Source organism: Amblyraja radiata, chromosome 30 (genome assembly GCF_010909765.2).
Source record: "Amblyraja radiata isolate CabotCenter1 chromosome 30, sAmbRad1.1.pri, whole genome shotgun sequence".
NCBI classification, from domain to species: domain Eukaryota; kingdom Metazoa; phylum Chordata; class Chondrichthyes; order Rajiformes; family Rajidae; genus Amblyraja; species Amblyraja radiata.
The window spans coordinates 20,047,674-20,065,805 of record NC_045985.1 but is presented as its reverse complement, the minus strand read 5'-3'; the positions used below and the strand labels follow the sequence as shown (position 1 = coordinate 20,065,805).

Genomic DNA, 18,132 nt, shown 5'->3' with positions numbered 1-18,132 from the left:
GTAACAATAGGATTGTTTATTTAAGTACTGGTGTACGGGGGACTGTTTAGAGGCTTGCGGCCCAGTTCGGATGATGACTGCACAAAGACAATAAAGTTCAAGTAAGCAAGACTGCTTTAATCGTCCATTATGTATCGTCCAGAAAGGGGCAGAACATAATGAAACATGGTGGCAGCGGTGGGATGGACGTCGAAAAGTGTCAGAATTAACTAGAAAAGTGAAAGTTTAGCTAGCTAGCAGCAGGCTAACGTTAGCCTTACAGAAGCCGGCAAAGAAAAAAAAAACTACAGCTAGCTGAAACTGCCAAAGCGCAGAGTGCCTGTAGCTATGATGGCACCTCTACAAGAGGAACTCAAAGATCTAGAGAGAAGAGGGATAATCACACCAGTGGAACGCAGCACTGACTGGATCAGTAGCATGGTCGCAGTGAGAAAACCTAATGGGAAGCTGAGGATCTGTATAGACCCAAAACCTCTGAATCGGGCACTAAAAAGAAGTCACTATCCAATCCCAACTATAGATGACATCCTGCCGGAGATGTCAAAGGCAAAAGTATTCACAGTCTGCGACGTGAAGCAAGGCTTCTGGCACGTCAAACTAGAGGAAGAGCCGAGCTTCCTTACCACATTCGCCACCCCATTTGGTCGCTTCCGTTGGCTAAGGATGCCGATGGGAATAAGCCCAGCACCTGAAGTGTTCCAAAGAAAGCTCATGCAGGCCCTGGAGGGCCTCCCAGGAGTCTGCGTCATAGCAGATGATGTGTTAATCACGGGGGAAGGAGCAACACAAGAGGAGGCAGGAAAGGACCACGACGAGAAAGTCAGACGCTTTCTAACCAGGTGCAGAGAGCGCAACATCAAGCTGAACGCGGACAAATTCAAGCTCAGACAAAAAGAGGTACCCTACATAGGTCATCAGCTCACGGCCGAGGGACTGAGGGTTGACCCGGAGAAAGTACGGGCAATCAGAGAGATGCCAAGGCCAACGGACGTGAAAGGGGTACAGAGATTAGTTGGGATGGTCAACTATCTTTCTAAGTTCTATGACCACCTTTCAGATGACTCTGAGATTCTGAGACAACTCACGCGCAAGGAGAACATGTGGGAATGGACGGACATCCAAGAAGGGGCGTTTCAAAGACTGAAAGACAAAATCGCTAAAGCACCAGTTCTACAGTACTACAACAAGGAAAAGGAGTTGACACTTCAGTGTGATGCATCTGACACGGGACTGGGGGCCGCCCTGACACAGAAAGGTAAACCGGTAGCATTTGGTAGTAGGGCACTCACACTAACTGAAAGGGGCTATGCCCAAATAGAGAAAGAATGCTTAGCCATAGTGTTTGGGATGGGAAAGTTCCATCAGTATACTTATGGTAGAGAGGTCACAGTACAAAGCGACCACAAGCCTCTAGAAAATATACACAGAAAGCCATTACTTAGTGCACCTAAGAGACTGCAGAGAATGCTACTCAGGCTGCAGCAGTATGATATCAGTGTGACCTATGTTCCAGGCAGGGACATGCTACTTGCAGACATGCTGAGTAGAGCATACTTACCAGAGAGCACTAAGGGAGAGAGTGAGACAGATATAGAGACTGTGAACATGGTCAGCTACCTACCCATTTCAGCAGAGAGGCTGAGTGCCATCAGGGCTGCAACAAAAGATGACACAAAGTTACAGAGTGTGGCAAACAGAATACTGTCAGGGTGGCCCAAGACAAAAAAGGACTTACCAAGTGACATCAGGCACTACCACACTTTCCAAGATGAACTGAGTTTCCAGGACGGCATAGTGTTCCGAGGAGACAGAGCCGTGATACCTGACGCACTCAGGGTGGACATCACTCACAGGATCCACTCCTCTCACCTGGGAGTACAAGGATGTCTGAGGCGAGCGAGGGAGTGTGTATACTGGCTTGGAATGAACGAGGAGATCAAGACCTTCATCGCCAAATGTGACATATGTAGGTTAGTGGACCCAAAGCAACAAAGAGAGACACTACATCCACATGACATGGCCAGCAGACCCTGGGCCAAGGTAGGAACGGACCTTTTCTCCTTTCACAATAAAGACTATCTGATAACAGTAGATTATTATTCAAACTTTTGGGAGGTCGATTATCTACCTGACACTAAGAGCAACACAGTGATCAAAAAACTCAAGGCCCACTTTGCCCGACAGGGGATTCCTGACATTGTTATCTCGGATAACGGGACCCAGTATGCATCACAAGAGTTTCAGCACTTCAGCCAGAAGTGGGGCTTTGAACACAGGACATCGTCGCCGGGATACCCGCAGAGTAATGGGAAGGCGGAGTCAGCGGTAAAGACAGCCAAGCGCCTGATGCTGAAGGCTGCAGCAGCGAGACAGGATCCGTACTTGGCAATGCTGGATCATCGCAACACACCGAGCCAGGGCCTCAACACAAGCCCGGCACAGAGACTCCTAAGCAGGAGGACCAGGACCCTGCTTCCCACAAAGGACACTCTGCTGAAGCCAGAGGTGACACACGACGAACAGGGATGGAAATACAACAGACAGAGACAGGAAAAGTATTACAACCGCACAGCAAAAGACATGGACACTCTGAAAAGAGAGGACAGTGTGAGAGTACAGCCCTGTGACACACACAAGGGCTGGAGACCAGCGAGAGTGGTCCAACAGGAGAGCCATAGATCGTATGAGGTGGAGTTAGAGTCAGGAGGTGTGCTGAGACGAAATCGTCGCCACCTCAGACACAATCTCACCACGCTCACACCAACACAAAACACACCCACACCAACAGTGACTGAGGCGGCCATACTGCCAGATGGCCCAGCAGAGAACCAAGACACGGTCACCAGGTCAGGTCGACAAGTTGTCAGACCCCGCTACCTGGCAGACTATACTCAGTGATTATAGTATGGACTATGAAAAAAAAAAAAAAGAAAGAAATGAAAATGTGTTGTTGATGCACTTGTTGGAAAACGGATGTTTTGAACTGTTGATTTATTATTGCTTATGTTGTTAGATCTGTTGTAAATGATAAAAACGAACCTGCCTCCACCACCTTCACTGGAAGCTCATTCCACACAGCTACCACTCTCTGAGTAAAGAAATAGGATTGTTTATTTAAGTACTGGTGTACGGGGACTGTTTTTAGAGGTGACACAGGGGGCGCGGCCCAGTTCGGATGATGACTGCACAAAGACAATAAAGTTCAAGTAAGCAAGACTGCTTTAATCGTCCATTATGTATCGTCCAGAAAGGGGCAGAACATAATGAAACAGCCTCACTCTGTGAAATCTAATCCCCACTGGCGCCTGCCTTAAACAAAGCCGAAGAAGGCCAGCGTGTCCCAGCCTTTTGTGTATCGGTTCTGCTGTTCAAAAGCCACTGTGATCCGAAGAGCGTCTTCGTGACCACGGGGGACATTTCACAGCCTGTAACGCGCTAGTATTGAGCCGGTTATATTGAGTTAAAGTCTATTCCCCGAGTGTGTTGTTGTTGTAGCGAGTGTTCACACTGTAGCCTTTCCCCTCTCTCACCCCTCCCCCACCCTCTCCCCCAACTCTACACTTCCCTCTGCCTCCCGCTAATCCTACTCTCACTCCCTCCTCACCCTCTCATCTCCCCCACCCTTCCCACTCCCTCCTCTCCCACCCCAGCCCCCTTCTAACACCCTGCACTCCCCGTTCTCACACCCTCTCCCCCACCTCCTGCCCCACACCCTCTCCCCATCCACTCACTCCCACCTACCCCCCCTCCCTCACCTCCCACTCCCTTCACCCTCCCAGTTTATTTTCTCCCCACCCCCACCCTTCGCCCCCTTCCTCCACCAACCCGCCCACTCCCCCTCCTCTTTCGCCCACTCCCCTCCCACTCCCCCCTCCCCTTCACTCTCCCCTCCCTCCTCCCCTTGCCCCTCTCCCCTTTCCCCGCTTCCCCCCCAACCCCTCTCTCCTCCCCACTACCCACTCATCCTCCCTCTCCCCTCCCTGCCACTCCCACTCCCATCCCCTCCCCTCCCACACCTTCTCCGCAACCTGGGTCAGTATCGTGTCCCCTACTCCCAATTCCTCCGCCTACGCCGCATCTGTTCCCAGGATGAGACATTCCACACCAGGGCATCGGAAATGTCCTCGTTCTTCAGGGAACGGGGATTCCCCGCCGCCACCATAGATGAGGCTCACACCAGGGTCTCATCCATACCCCGTAACACTGCTCTCTCTCCCCATCCCCGCACTCGCAACAAGGGCAGAGTCCCTCTGGTCCTCACCTTTCACCCCACTAGCCGCCAAATACAACACATAATCCTCCGCCATTTCCGCCACCTCCAACGTGACCCCACCACTCGCCACATCTTCCCATCTCCCCCCATGTCTGCCTTCCGCAAAGACCGCTCCCTCCGCAACTCCCTCGTCAATTCTTCCCTTCCCCCCCGCCCCACCCCCTCCCCGGGCACTTTCCGTTGCAACCGCAAGAAATGCAACACCTGTCCCTTCACCTCCCCCCTCGACTCCATTCAAGGACCCAAGCAGTTGTTCCAGGTGCGACAAAGGTTCACCTGTATCTCCTCCAACCTCATCTACTGCATCCGCTGCTCTAGATGTCAGCTGATTTACATCGGGGAGACCAAGCGTAGGTTGGGCGATCGTTTCGCTGAACACCTCCGCTCAGTCCGCAAAAACCTACCTGAACTCCCGGTGGCTCAGCACTTCAACTCCCCCTCCCATTCCCAATCCGACCTCTCTGTCCTGGGTCTCCTCCATTGCCAGAGTGAGCAACAGCGGAAATTGGAGGAACAGTACCTCATATTCCGTCTGGGGACCTTGCGTCCTTATGGCATTAACATTGAATTCTCCCAATTTTGCTAGCCCTTGCTGTCTCCTCCCCTTCCTTAACCCTCTAGCTGTCTCCTCCCACCCTCCCATCCGCCCGCCCTCGGGCTCCTCCCCTTTTCCTTCTTTCTCCCACCCCCCATCAGTCTGAAGAAGGGTTTCGGCCCGAAACGTCGCCTATTTCCTTCGCTCCATAGATGCTGCTGCACCCGCTGAGTTTCCCCAGCAATTTTGTGTACCTTCGTGTTGTTGAGTAGCCGGCAGCACCTCCCCTTCCGCCTCTCCCTCTTCAAATATGCTGCTTGACCTCACGGGCCCGCGGAGACGGTCGTGTCCTGGGATTGTAACTGAGACCCGTTGATCCTTTACCTGTTGTGTTGCAGCCTCGGGAAGCAGCGTCTCAGTGATCGTCCGTGACAGAGAAGTGAACGGGACCGTCGGCCGCTCGGCCCTTCTCGCCAGCTGCTACTCCACACCCGACCTCTGCTCTCAGCTAACATTACAGTGGCGTTTACACGACAGCACAACTCCGCTTGTGAGACTGAGCCGATCAGACTGCTCTCCACACACTGACCGACCCGGTTGTAACTGTTCAGTTCGCTGGAAGACCAGTCCATCCCACACGGGGCGAGTCCACCTCTACCCCGAGAATGGGTCCCTGTTACTGCGGGATTTACGGCGCACTGACAGCGGAGTGTACGAGATATCGGTTTACAGCGGCGGAAACAACAGCGTGAAAGACAACGTGACATTAACGGTCTACAATCACCACACTGAGACAGGTAGGAACCGGCGGAGGGTTCACACACAGAGGGGGCAATTAAAGCATGAAAGTCCAAATAGCAATGGGGTGACAAAGCGGGGTAATTAAAGTGAGAGTAACCCCCTTCCCTCCCATCGGCGCAGCGGTAGAGTTGCTGCCTCACAGCGCAGAGACCACTGTTCCATTCTCACCAAAGATCCTATAGCGCAGCAACATAGGCCACTCCTGCGAAATGCAATGGGTTGACGTGTAGTAGCTACGGAGCGGATCCTGGGCATTTCCCCGCCCATTTTAGTAACCGGAACCGACCCGATCCCACTCGCAGTGTAATCAACGTTGCGGGGGGACAGTTTGTGTGTGATATAGGGTTAGATTCATAATTCTGTCAGTTCATACTTCTGTTAATTCGTGTCAATAATAACATTTGACTCTGGTAATTGTCTTTTTTTTTAATGTTTTTTAAATCATTTCTTTTTAAATGGCTCACAAGCAGTGTTTGAGTTGATTTTGTATTAACCGGAACCTACCCGACTCGCAGCGTAATCAACGTTGCGGGGGAACAGTTTCTGTATGTGATATAGGGTTAGATTCATAATTCTGTTGGTTCATAATTCTGTTAATTCTTGTTAAAGAATAAAATGTTTATACATTTTGACTGGTAATATTCTTTTTTAATGTTTTTTAAATCATTTATTTTTAAATGGCTTATATGCTGTGTTTGAGTTGATTTTGTATTACACTTGCACTCTGTAATTCATTCATCTAATCACATTAATGTAATCACACTGTTCACAACTGCAGTATTTGGGAAAATAATAGCAATACGAAGAAGGGTTCCGACTAGAAATGTCATCTATTCCTTCTCTCCAGAGATGCTGCTTGATCCGCTGGGTTACCCCAGCATTTTGTGTCTATCTTTAATTAAACCCTATCTTGCACTAAATGTGGATTCCTTTATCCTTTATCTGTACACTGTGGACGGATTGATTGTAATCAAGTTTGGTCTTTTCTTTGACTGGATAGCAGGTTACAAACAAGTACCTCCATACACGTGACAGTAATAAACTAAATTAAACTAGCTAACCATAACAAAAGCCGAATACCATCTGAAACTCTTTAGATTCTGGAGTAGTTCCTGAGGATTGGCGGGTAGCAAACGTAACCCCACTTTTTAAGAAGGGAGGGAGAGAGAAAACGGGGAATTACAGACCAGTTAGTCTAACATCGGTAGTGGGGAAACTGCTAGAGTCAGTTATTAAAGATGGGATAGCAGCACATTTGGAAAGTGGTGAAATCATTGGACAAAGTCAGCATGGATTTACAAAAAGGTAAATCATGTTTGACGAATCTTATAGAATTTTTCGAGGATGTAACTAGTAGCGTGGATAGGGGAGAACCAGTGAATGTGGTGTATCTGGACTTCCAGAAGGCTTTCGACAAGGTCCCACATAAGAGATTAGTTTACAAACTTAAAGCACACGGCATTGGGGGTTCAGTATTGATGTGGATAGAGAACTGGCTGGCAAACAGGAAGCAAAGAGTAGGAGTAAACGGGTCCTTTTCACAATGGCAGGCAGTGACTAGTGGGGTACCGCAAGGCTCAGTGCTGGGACCCCAGCTATTTACAATATATATTAATGATCTGGATGACGGAATTGAAGGCAATATCTCCAAGTTTGCGGATGACACTAAGCTGGGGGGCAGTGTTAGCTGTGAGGAGGATGCTAGGAGACTGCAAGGTGACTTGGATAGGCTGGGTGAGTGGGCAAATGTTTGGCAGATGCAGTATAATGTGGATAAATGTGAGGTTATCCATTTTGGTGGCAAAAACAGGAAAGCAGACTATTATCTAAATGGTGGCCGACTAGGAAAAGGGGAGATGCAGCGAGACCTGGGTGTCATGGTACACCAGTCATTGAAAGTGGGCATGCAGGTGCAGCAGGCAGTGAAGAAAGCGAATGGTATGTTAGCTTTCATAGCAAAAGGATTTGAGTATAGGAGCAGGGAGGTTCTACTGCAGTTGTACAGGGTCTTGGTGAGACCACACCTGGAGTATTGTGTACAGTTTTGGTCTCCAAATCTGAGGAAGGACATTATTGCCATAGAGGGAGTGCAGAGAAGGTTCACCAGACTGATCCCTGGGATGTCAGGACTGTCTTATGAAGAAAGACTGGATAGACTTGGTTTATACTCTCTAGAATTTAGGAGATTGAGAGGGGATCTTATAGAAACTTACAAAATTCTTAAGGGGTTGGACAGGCTAGATGCAGGAAGATTGCTCCCGATGTTGGGGAAGTCCAGGACAAGGGGTCACAGCTTAAGGATAAGGGGGAAATCCTTTAAAACCGAGATGAGAAGAACTTTTTTCACACAGAGAGTGGTGAATCTCTGGAACTCCCTGCCACAGAGGGTAGTCGAGGCCAGTTCATTGGCTATATTTAAGAGGGAGTTAGATGTGGCCCTTGTGGCTAAGGGGATCAGAGGTTATGGAGAGAAGGCAGGTACGGGATGCTGAGTTGGATGATCAGCCATGATCATATTGAATGGCGGTGCAGGCTCGACGGGCCGAATGGCCTACTCCTGCACCTAATTTCTATGTTTCTATGATACGATACGATTGAACTTGATAGTCGGGAGATCGATCTGTCAACAGTCATAAACACACAAAATACATGAAATTAAAGTGAGGAGGGGAAAGGATTGAGGATGTGCAAAGATTGGGAAGGGAGAGGGGAGGGAGTCAGTCTCAGTCTACCCCATGACAGAAGGGGGGGGGGGGGGGGAGTTGTACAGATTAATCTGTATTGGAAACAAAGACGTCGTCCATTGGAGATCACGTATGCTGTGGTTAGTGTTGTGCAGTGCTCAAGAGCCTGATGGCTGTTGGGAAGAATCTGTTTAGTTTAGAAACATAGAAACATATGAAAATATGTGCAGGAGTAGGCCATTCGGCCCTTTGAGCCTGCACCGCCATTCAATATGATCATGGCTGATCATCCAACTTAGTATCCTGTACCTGCCTTCTCTCCATACCCCCTGATCCCTTTAGCCACAAGGGCCACATCTAAATCCCTCTTAAATATAGCCAATGAACTGGATTCAACTACCTTCTGTGGCAGAGAGTTCCAGAGATTCACCACTCTGTGTGAAAAAAAGTTTTTCTTATCTCGGTCCTAAAGGATTTCCCCTCTATCCTTAAGCTGTGACCCCTTGTCCTGGACTTCCCCAACATCGGGAACAATCTTCCTGCATCTAGCCTGTCCAACCCCTTAAGAATTTTGTAAGTTTCTATAAGATCCCCCCTCAATCTTCTAAATTCTAGCGAGTACAAGCCGAGTTTAGTTTAGAGATACAGCGTGAAACAGGCACTTTGGCCCATCGGTTCCACGCCGACCAGCGATCCCCGCATATGAACACAATCCTACACATTTTTACATTTACCAAGCCAATTTACCTACATGCCTGTGCGTCTTTGGAATGTGGGAGGAAACCATAGATCTCGGAGAAAACCAAGTGGGTCACGGGGAGAACGTACAAACTCCGTACAGACAGCACCTGTAGCCGGGATCGGTGCCGGGTCTCCGGCACTGCAAGCGCTGTAAGGCAGCAACTCTACCGCTGTTGTTGAAGCTGGTGGTCACAGTTCTCACGCTGTGGGATGGGTGCGTGGCCAGGGTGGTGTGGGTGTTTGGTGATATAGGCTGCTTCATTGAGGAAGTGGTCCCTTCTGATCTAGTTTACTGCAATAACCCAACTGTTTTATTACAGAAAGTGTAACCTCCACTTCCGTGACTGCAACAGGATCTGGGCGGAACAGGCTGATGGATACAGTTATACCCGCATCCCTTTTCCTTATCCTAATCACCATTGTCTTGACCATACTGCTGACCAAAGGCCTCAGGGGTAAGTGACCCTTCCTGACTCAGTGAATGGCGGTCAGCATCCAGTGGTAGGTCACAAGTTTAGTGATGTCATGGCCTCACATACCCAGAGAGAAGGGCAGGTTGCACCGGGACTGTACAGGAAGGAACTGCAGACGCCGGTTTAGAACGAAGTTAGACACAAAGAGCGGGAGTAACTCAGTGGGACAGGCAGCATCTCTGGAGAGAAGGAATTGGTGACGTTTCAGGTCGAGACCCTTCTTCAGACTGAGAGTCTGGAGCAAATAATTTATTTTCAATGGTGTTTAAATTCAAAGTCGTGTGAAGCTTACCTGATCTCCCGGTTGCTAAACACTTTAATTCCCCTTCCCATTCCCACAATGCCCTTTCTGTCTTAGGTCTCCATTGTTCGAGTGAGGCTATATACAAATTAGAGGAACAGCTTCACATATTTTGCATGTGCAGTTTACACCCCTGTGGTATGAAGATTGATTTCTCTAACTTCAAGTAACCCCGGCATTCCCTCTCTCTCCATCCCTCCCCCACTCAAGTCACATCAGCTTTACATTCTCACCTCGCTACACCTAACAATGACCTATTTCCTTTTTCATTGTTACATAGAAACATAGAAAATAGGTGCAGGAGTAGGCCATTCGGCCCTTCGAGCCTGCACCGCCATTCAATATGATCATGGCTGATCATCCAACTCATTATCCTGTACCTGCCTTCTCTCCATACCCCCTGATCCCTTTAGCCACAAGGGCCACATCTAACTTCCTCTTAAATATAGCCAATGAACTGACCTCAACTACCTTCTGTGGCAGAGAATTCCAGAGATTCACCACTCTCTGTGTGAAAAATGTTTTCCTCATCTCGGTCCTAAAAGATTTCCCCCTTATCCTTAAACTGTGACCGCTTGTTCTGGGCTTCCCCAGCATCGGGAACAATCTTCCTGTATCTAGCCTGTCCAACCCCTTAAGAATTTTGTAAGTTTCTATAAGATCCCCCCTCAATCTTCTAAATTCTAGCGAGTACAAACCGAGTCTATCCAGTCTTTCATCATATGAAAGTCCTGACATCCCAGGAATCAGTCTGGTGAACCTTCTCTGTACATTATTTTTATGCATATTTTTCATTCATTTGTTCTATATCTCTACATCATTGTCTATATATCTCATGTCTCTTTCCTGCGATTTTCACTGAAGAAGGGTCTCGACCCAAAACGTCACCTATTCCTTTTCTCATGAGATGCTGCCTGTCCCGCTGAGTAACTCCAGCTTTATTGCATGAACAAGTTTTTTTGAAAGGTAAGACCCAACAGACAGGGAAAACTTGATGACTATACTGGACTGGTTTCTGCTTAGTTTAGCTTAGAGATAAGCTCTTCGGCACACCGAGCCCGCTACGAGCAGCGATCCCCGCACACTAATACTATCCTACACACATGAGGGGCAATTTTATAATTTTACCAACCCAATTAGCCTACAAACCTGCTCGTCTTTGGAGTGTAGGAAGAAACCGAAGATCTTGGAGAAAACCCACGTAGGTTACGGGGAGAACGTACAAACTCCGAACAGACAGTCCGAACCCGTAGTCAGGATCGAACCTGCGTCTCTGGTGCTGTAAGGCAGCAACTCTACCTCTGCGTCACCGTGCCGCATCTGGAGAATTTCACCACGTTTTGGCTGCCAATTGTCAAATGGCTCACACTTTCACTTCATCCATCTCTGGCCCCTTCATTTCTTTATCCACCCCTGAGGCTAAGTTAGTGACCAATATCCACTATAAATCTACTATAAAAAATCTCTATATGTGCAACATATTAATCCAGTATTAAAGTATTGTGTTTAGTTTAGAGATACAGCACAGAAACAGGCCCTTCGGCCCACTCAGTCCACATTGATCATGTTGCCACTATCCTATACACACTAGGGACAATTTACATTTATACCAAGCCAATTAACCTACAAGCCTGTCCATCTTTGGAGTGTGGAAGGAAACAAAAGATCTTGGAGAAAACCCATGCAGGTCACGGGGCGAACATACAAATTCCGTACAGACAGCACCAGTAGTCAGGATTGAACCCAGGTCTCTGGCGCTGTAGGGCAGTACCTCTACCGCTGCACCACCGTGCCACCCTGCTTCCATCATTTAATGGCTGCAAATTGGTAAGACTCTGGATAATGCACAATTAGAAATCCTGTTGCTATCTCATTGTTTTATGTCAGATTATTATCGAAGGAGAAAGTCGGACGCCACGGAAGGATTTGTTGCGTTTAACAGAGTTTCACGGCAAGACTTGAACAAGGTAAGTGAGCAGTGGATTAGAGGGAGGAGAAATCATTCGCAAAATAAAATCTGCTTCATCAATTGTGTCAAATGACCCCTCTTCCTTAGGCAAGGCAAGGCAACTTTATTTATATAGCACATTTCATACACGAGGCAGACTCAAAGTGCTTCACATAAAAACATGTCATACAATAAAATGAAATAATAAAATGAAATAAAATAGAAGAACTAAAAGAAAAGAAAAGCAAATTAAAAATGCATTATAAAAAGTGCAAAGGTTAAAAGTGCAATGTAGTTAAGATTTAGCTGAAAGCTAAAGTAAACATAAAAGTTTTCAGTCTTGTTTTAAAAGTGTTCAAAGTTGAGGCAAGTCTTAAATCTTCAAGAAGTTTATTCCAGCTATTTGTTGCATAGTAACTAAATCCTGCTTTCCCATGTTTTGTATTTACTCTGGGAATCACTAGCAGATTGGTTTCAGAAGATCTTAGCGGTCTAGAAGGCTTATATAGTGGAAGCATGTCAGTGATATACTTTGGCCCTAAACCATGTAGTGATTTATAGGTGAGCAGCAGGATTTTAAAATCAATTCTCTGACATACAGGGAGCCAATGTAAGGATTTAAGAATTGGTGTAATATGTTCAAATTTTTGGGTCTTTGTTAGAACTCTAGCAACAGCGTTCTGAACAAGCTGTAACTGCCTGACAGTTTTTTTCGGAAGACCTGCAAGGAGACCGTTACAATAATCTAGCCTACTAGTAATAAAGGCATGTACAAGTTTTTCTAAGTCTTGAGCTGACATGAGTCCTCTTAATCTTGCTACGTTTTTGAGGTGATAGTAGGCCGATTTTGTTACTGATTTGATGTGACTGTCGAAATTTAAATCTGAATCCATAATGACCCCAAGATTTCTGGCTTTGTTTGAAGTTTTCAGGGACAGAGAGTGAAGGTGTTGGGTTACTTTAAGCCTTTCTTTTTTAGCACCAAAAACAATTATCTCCGTTTTGTCCTTATTTAGTTGGAGAAAATTTTGGCACATCCAGTCTTTGACTTGCTCAATGCACTGGCACAGCAGATCTATGGGGCGATAGTCATTTGGTGATAGCGCTACATAGATTTGAGTGTCATCGGCATAGCAGTGGTGGTCAATATTATTATTTTGCATGATTTGGCCTAGTGGGAGCATGTAGATGTTGAATAAAGAGGGCCCTAAGATCGAACCTTGCGGGACTCCACACGTCACGTTGGTTGGTTCTGATACAAAGTCGCCAATGGAAACAAAATAGTTCCTATCTTAGCCAAACATGTTAGCATCTGGAAGGCAAAGGGAGTGAGTGCGATTCTGGTTGTACACATTTGAGCAAGAGGTCAACTGCTGGAGGGTCTGAAGAAGGGTCTCGACCCGTAACATAGTCGCCTCTTCCTTTCCTCCAGAGATGCTGTCTGACCCACTGAGTTGCTCCAGCATTTTGTGCCGAAGCTGCAGGAACTCAGCGTGTCAGGCAGTATCAGGAGAAGAAAATGGACAGTCGACATTTCGGGTTGGGACCTTTCCTCTGGACTATCAGGGTGGGGAGGGGAAAACCAGTAGGGAGTGGGGGGGTGGAAAGAGGTGGCACCTGGTCAGTGGATCCAGGTTGAGAAGGTGATGGATTGCTGGATGTAGTTAAACTGGGTTAAAGAGGGATGGTGATAACAACAGTGGCTGGGATGTGAATGATGGAGGTGACCAGGGGTTGCAGATGATGGGATCAGATGGGAAGGGAAGGGATGGTGGTGTCTGGGACCAAAGAAGGGAAAGGTGCAGGAAGGAGCTGCAGATGTTGGTTTAAGCCGAAGATAGACACAAAACGCTGGAGTAACTCAGCGGGACAGGCAGCATTTCTGGATCGAAGGAATGGGGGTCTGAAAAAGGGTCTCGTCACAAATCGTCTCCCATTCCTCTCACCAAAGGAGAGAAGTTGGTTGGGCAGATGGCAATGAGGAGAGGGGCGGGGGAGAACCTGATGGGAGGAGAGTGTGGGTGATGGGAAGATGAGGTGGTTGAGGAAGAAACTGCTTAATTCATTTAGGCAGGGTGGTGAATCTGTGGAACTTATTGCCACAGACGGTGTGGAGGCCAAGACATTGGGTATATTTAAAGCAGCGATCGACAGATACATGATAAGTAAATGTGTCAAGGGTTATGGATGAGGGGGGACCTCATTGAAACTTACCAAAATAGGGAAAGGCCTGGATAGAGTGGATGTGGAGAGGATGTTTCCACTCATGCGAGAGTCTAGGTCCAGAGGTCACAGCCTCAGAATAAAAGGACTTTCCTTGAGGAAGGAGATGAGGAGGAAGTTCTTTAGTTAGAGGGTGATGAATCTGTGGAATTCATTGCCACGGAAGACTGTGGAGGTAAGTCAGTAGATATTTTTAAGGCAGAGATAGATAGAGTGGGTGTCACGGGTTATGGGGAGAAGGCAGGAGAATTGGGTTGAGAGGGTAAAATAGATCAACAATGATTGAACGGCGGAGTAGACGTGATGGGCTGAATGGTCTAATTCTGCTCCTATGATATATGAACTTATGAGTGGGGGGGGGTAAAGTTGTGGTAAAGAAGAGTACGTGTGGATGATAGGGTGGATAGAGGAATAGAGGTGCTTCACGGGATGGGGAGTGGTCTGTTCTGTTTTAGAGCAGAGAGATCTAGGAGTGCAGGTACAAAGTTCCATGGAAGTGGCTTCACAGCTCAAAAAGGCGATCAACAAGGATTTTGCCACATTGGTTTTCATCAGTCAGAGTACTGAGTATAGAAGTTGGAAGATAGACACAAAAAGCTGGAGTAACTCAGCGGGACAGGCAGCATCCTGTCAGTATGTCAAGGAGGACTCTCTTGAACTTCTACAGGTGCACAGTAGAGAGCACGCTGACCGGTTGCATCGTGGCTTGGTACGGCAACTTGAACACCCAGGAGCGTAAATGACTGCAAAAAGTTGTAAACGCTGCCCAGTCCATCATCGGCTCTGACCTCCCCACCATCGAGGGGATCTATCGCAGTCGCTGCCTCAAAAAGGCTGGCAGTATCATCAAAGACCCACACCATCCTGGCCACACACTCATCTCTCCGCTGCCTTCAGGTAGAAGGTACAGGAGCCTGAAATCTGCAACATCCAGGTTCAGGAATAGCTACTTCCCCTCAGCCATCAGGCTATTAAACTCGACTCAAACAAACCCTAATCTTTCAATAGCCCATTACACTTTATCTGTTTATTTATGTGTGTGTATATATATATTCATTGGTATATGGTCACACTGATCTGTTCTGTTCTGTATTTATTCATGCCTACTATATTCTGTTGTGCTGAAGCAAAGCAAGAATTTCATTGTCCTATATGGGACACATGACAATAAACTCTCTTGAATCTTGAATCTCTGGAGAGAAGGAATGGGTGGCGTTTTGGGTCGAGACTCTTCTTCAAACGGATGACACACTCCTTATAGCCATTACCCACTAATTCAGGCTGGTTCTGGTAAACCTCTTCTGTGCCCTTTCCAAAGCCTCCACATTCTTTCTGTAAGGGGCGACCAGAACTGCACGCAATACTCCAAATGCAGATCAACCAATGTCGAATAAAGCTGCATTATGCAAATCTGCACTACCCAACTCTTATACGTAATGGGTCGTGCAACGCAGGCAAGCATACCATACCCCTCCTTTACTACTTTGTCTCCCTGTGTTGCCACATTCAGGAAGTTGTGGAGCTGTGAGCTACTGAGATGCAGCACTTGACATTTCACAGGAATACATTTATTCCACCCGTTCCTTCTCTCCAGAGACGCTGCCTGTCCCGCTGAGTTACTCCAGCTTTTTGTGTCTATGTTTGGTTTAAACCAGCATCTGCAGTTCCTTCCTACACATAGAAGTTGGAAGGTTATGTTACAGCATTACAAGACATTGCTGAGAACACATTTGGAGTGTTGTGTTCAGTTTTGGTCGACCTGTTATTGGGGTTGATCCCCACCAGGGGGCGCCACACGACAGCAGCCTCTTGTGTGTCTTGTTGCTTTTTCTGGTATGACTGTACTGCAAATCAAATCCCTCGTATGTTGCAAAACACACTTGGCTAATAAATTACGATTATGATTATGAATAAGCAGAAAAGGGTGCAGAGAAAATGTATTTAAGAAGGAACTGCAGATGCTGGAAAATCGAAGGTACACAAAAATGCTGGAGAAACTCAGCGGGTGCAGCAGCATCTATGGAGCGAAGGAAATAGGCAACGTTTCGGGCCGAAACCGCAGTCTGAAGAAGGGTTTCGGCCTGAAACGTTGCCTATTTCCTTCGCTCCATAGATGCTGCTGCACCCGCTGAGTTTCTCCAGCATTTTTGTGTACCGCAGAGAAAATCTACGTTGCCAGGATTCATGGGCCTGAGTTGTGGGGAGAGGTTGAGCAGGCTTGGATTGCAGCAGGATAAGAGGTGATGTTGTAGATGTGCATCAGATCATGAAGAGATAAATGCACAGTCTTTTACCCAGAGTTGGGATATCAAGAGCCAGAGGACATGGGTTAAAGATGAGGGGGGGAAAGATCCTGAGGGACAACTTTCACACCTAGGGTGGTAGGTATACAGAATGAGCTACCAAAGGAGGTAGATGAGACAGGTACTATCACAGCATTGAAAAGCATTTGGATAGTTTAGTTTAGTTTTTTGTTATGAAATACAGCGCAGAAACAGGCCCTTCAGTCCAGTCCGTACCCAACTGCAATCCCCGCACATTAAAACTATCCCACACACACTATCTAGGGCTAAACCTGTACATCTTTGCAGTGTGGGAGAAAACCCACGTACAAACTCCGTATTGACAGCTCCCATAGTCAGGATCGAACTCGGGTCTCTGGCGCTGTAAGGCAGCAACTCTACCACTGCGCCACTGTGCTGCCCCAAAGTTACCTCGATAGGATAGGTTTAGAAGGATTGAGGCCAAATGAGGCAGATGGGACAAGTGTAGATGGGGCATGCTGCTTGGCATGGGCTAGTTGGGCTGAAGGGACTTTTCACATGACTCTATGACTCCACGTGCAGGCAGTTAAAGCTAGTTTATTTTGGCTTCATGTTCAGCGTAGACACTGTGGGCTGAAGAGCCTATTCCTGTGTTGTACTTTTCCATGTTCCACATTCCAACTTTCCTCTCAAAGTATCTGAAAACGTAGTCTTCCTCCATTAACCACTTGTTGCCCTGCTACATTCTTTCTTGCATCAACTCGAATATTGCGTCCCGTAAATGGTCCTCTCTCTGTTCTTCACAGGCCCCGGAATTAAATTCACGGGATGACATCATATACTGCCTTCTCCAGCTTCCTAAGGCCAACAGGCCAGCAACACCAGATAATCAGGACGCAGGCATTATCTACGCTGTGCCACAGAGAGTGCAATGGAGGTGAAGGACCGGAACAGCAGCGTTTTGTTGGGACATTGGATCAGCTAACAGCGCCAACAGGAGAAGATGAACACAAGGAGAAATGTCACAACCCAGGCCTTTCAGAAAAAGATGCAAAGTGCTGGAGTAACTCAGCGGGCCAGGCCGCATCTCTGGAGAACATGGATAAGTGACGTTTCGGGTCGGGACCCTTCTTCAGACTGTATGTGGTGGGGGAGATGGGGGAAGAAAGCTAGAAGAGAATAGAGGCAGGACAAATATTGACGAGTGATAGGTGGATACAGGCCAGGGAGGCGGGAAGGGTTTGGTAGGCAGATGGTTGGACAAAGTCCAGAGATGAAAAGACAAAAGGTTTGAGATAAGAATAGGAGAGTTTCAAATTGTGAAGCTAGAGGACAAAATGCAAATGGGAAGGGAGAAATGGGTGAGTGCAGATGGGGGACAAGGTGAAGGGGGAGGGAGGGGGGGAGGAGTGAACAAAGGAGAGGGGAGTTGTTGGTTACCTGACATTGAAGAGTTCCATGTGTAGGAAGTAACTGCAGATGCTGGTTTAGACCGAAGATAGACACAAAAAGCTGGAGTAACTCAGTGGGTCAGGCAGCGTCTGTGGAGATAAGGAAGAGGTGACGTTTCGGGTCAGAACACTGCCTGATGAGCATCCAGAGATGCTGTCTGACCCGTTGAGTTACACCAGCCTTTTGTGTGTATCTTCAGCGAGGATTCTCCTGATGCCGGAGCACCATCACCCGGCGAGAACGGCCAGGAACATCGGGCCTCCGTAGAGGCAACTGTGGAGGCCTCAATTGGCTCGACTATGGGTGAACTGGGGTTGGGGACTGGACTTTGTGCCTTCCCTCATGGTGGGAGCCATTGTGGGGGGATGTTCTTTATGTTTAAATCTCTTATTAATGTTATGTCTGTATTCTTTCTTTATGTGCTGCATTGGCAAGAA

The 18,132-nt window shown here is 47.5% G+C and overlaps 1 protein-coding gene across 1 annotated transcript; it reads left to right on the top strand.

Moving 5' to 3' along the window:
• Positions 1 to 330: 330 nt before the first annotated feature.
• Positions 331 to 17,600, top strand: LOC116990025. The gene is made up of 5 exons (XM_033047549.1): positions 331 to 910; positions 5,207 to 5,605; positions 9,355 to 9,489; positions 11,696 to 11,775; positions 17,050 to 17,600. Exons 1-5 carry the CDS (start codon positions 331 to 333, stop codon positions 17,182 to 17,184), a joined length of 1,329 nt encoding a protein of 442 aa, XP_032903440.1. The 3' UTR covers positions 17,185 to 17,600.
• The last annotated feature ends 532 nt before the right edge of the window (positions 17,601 to 18,132 follow it).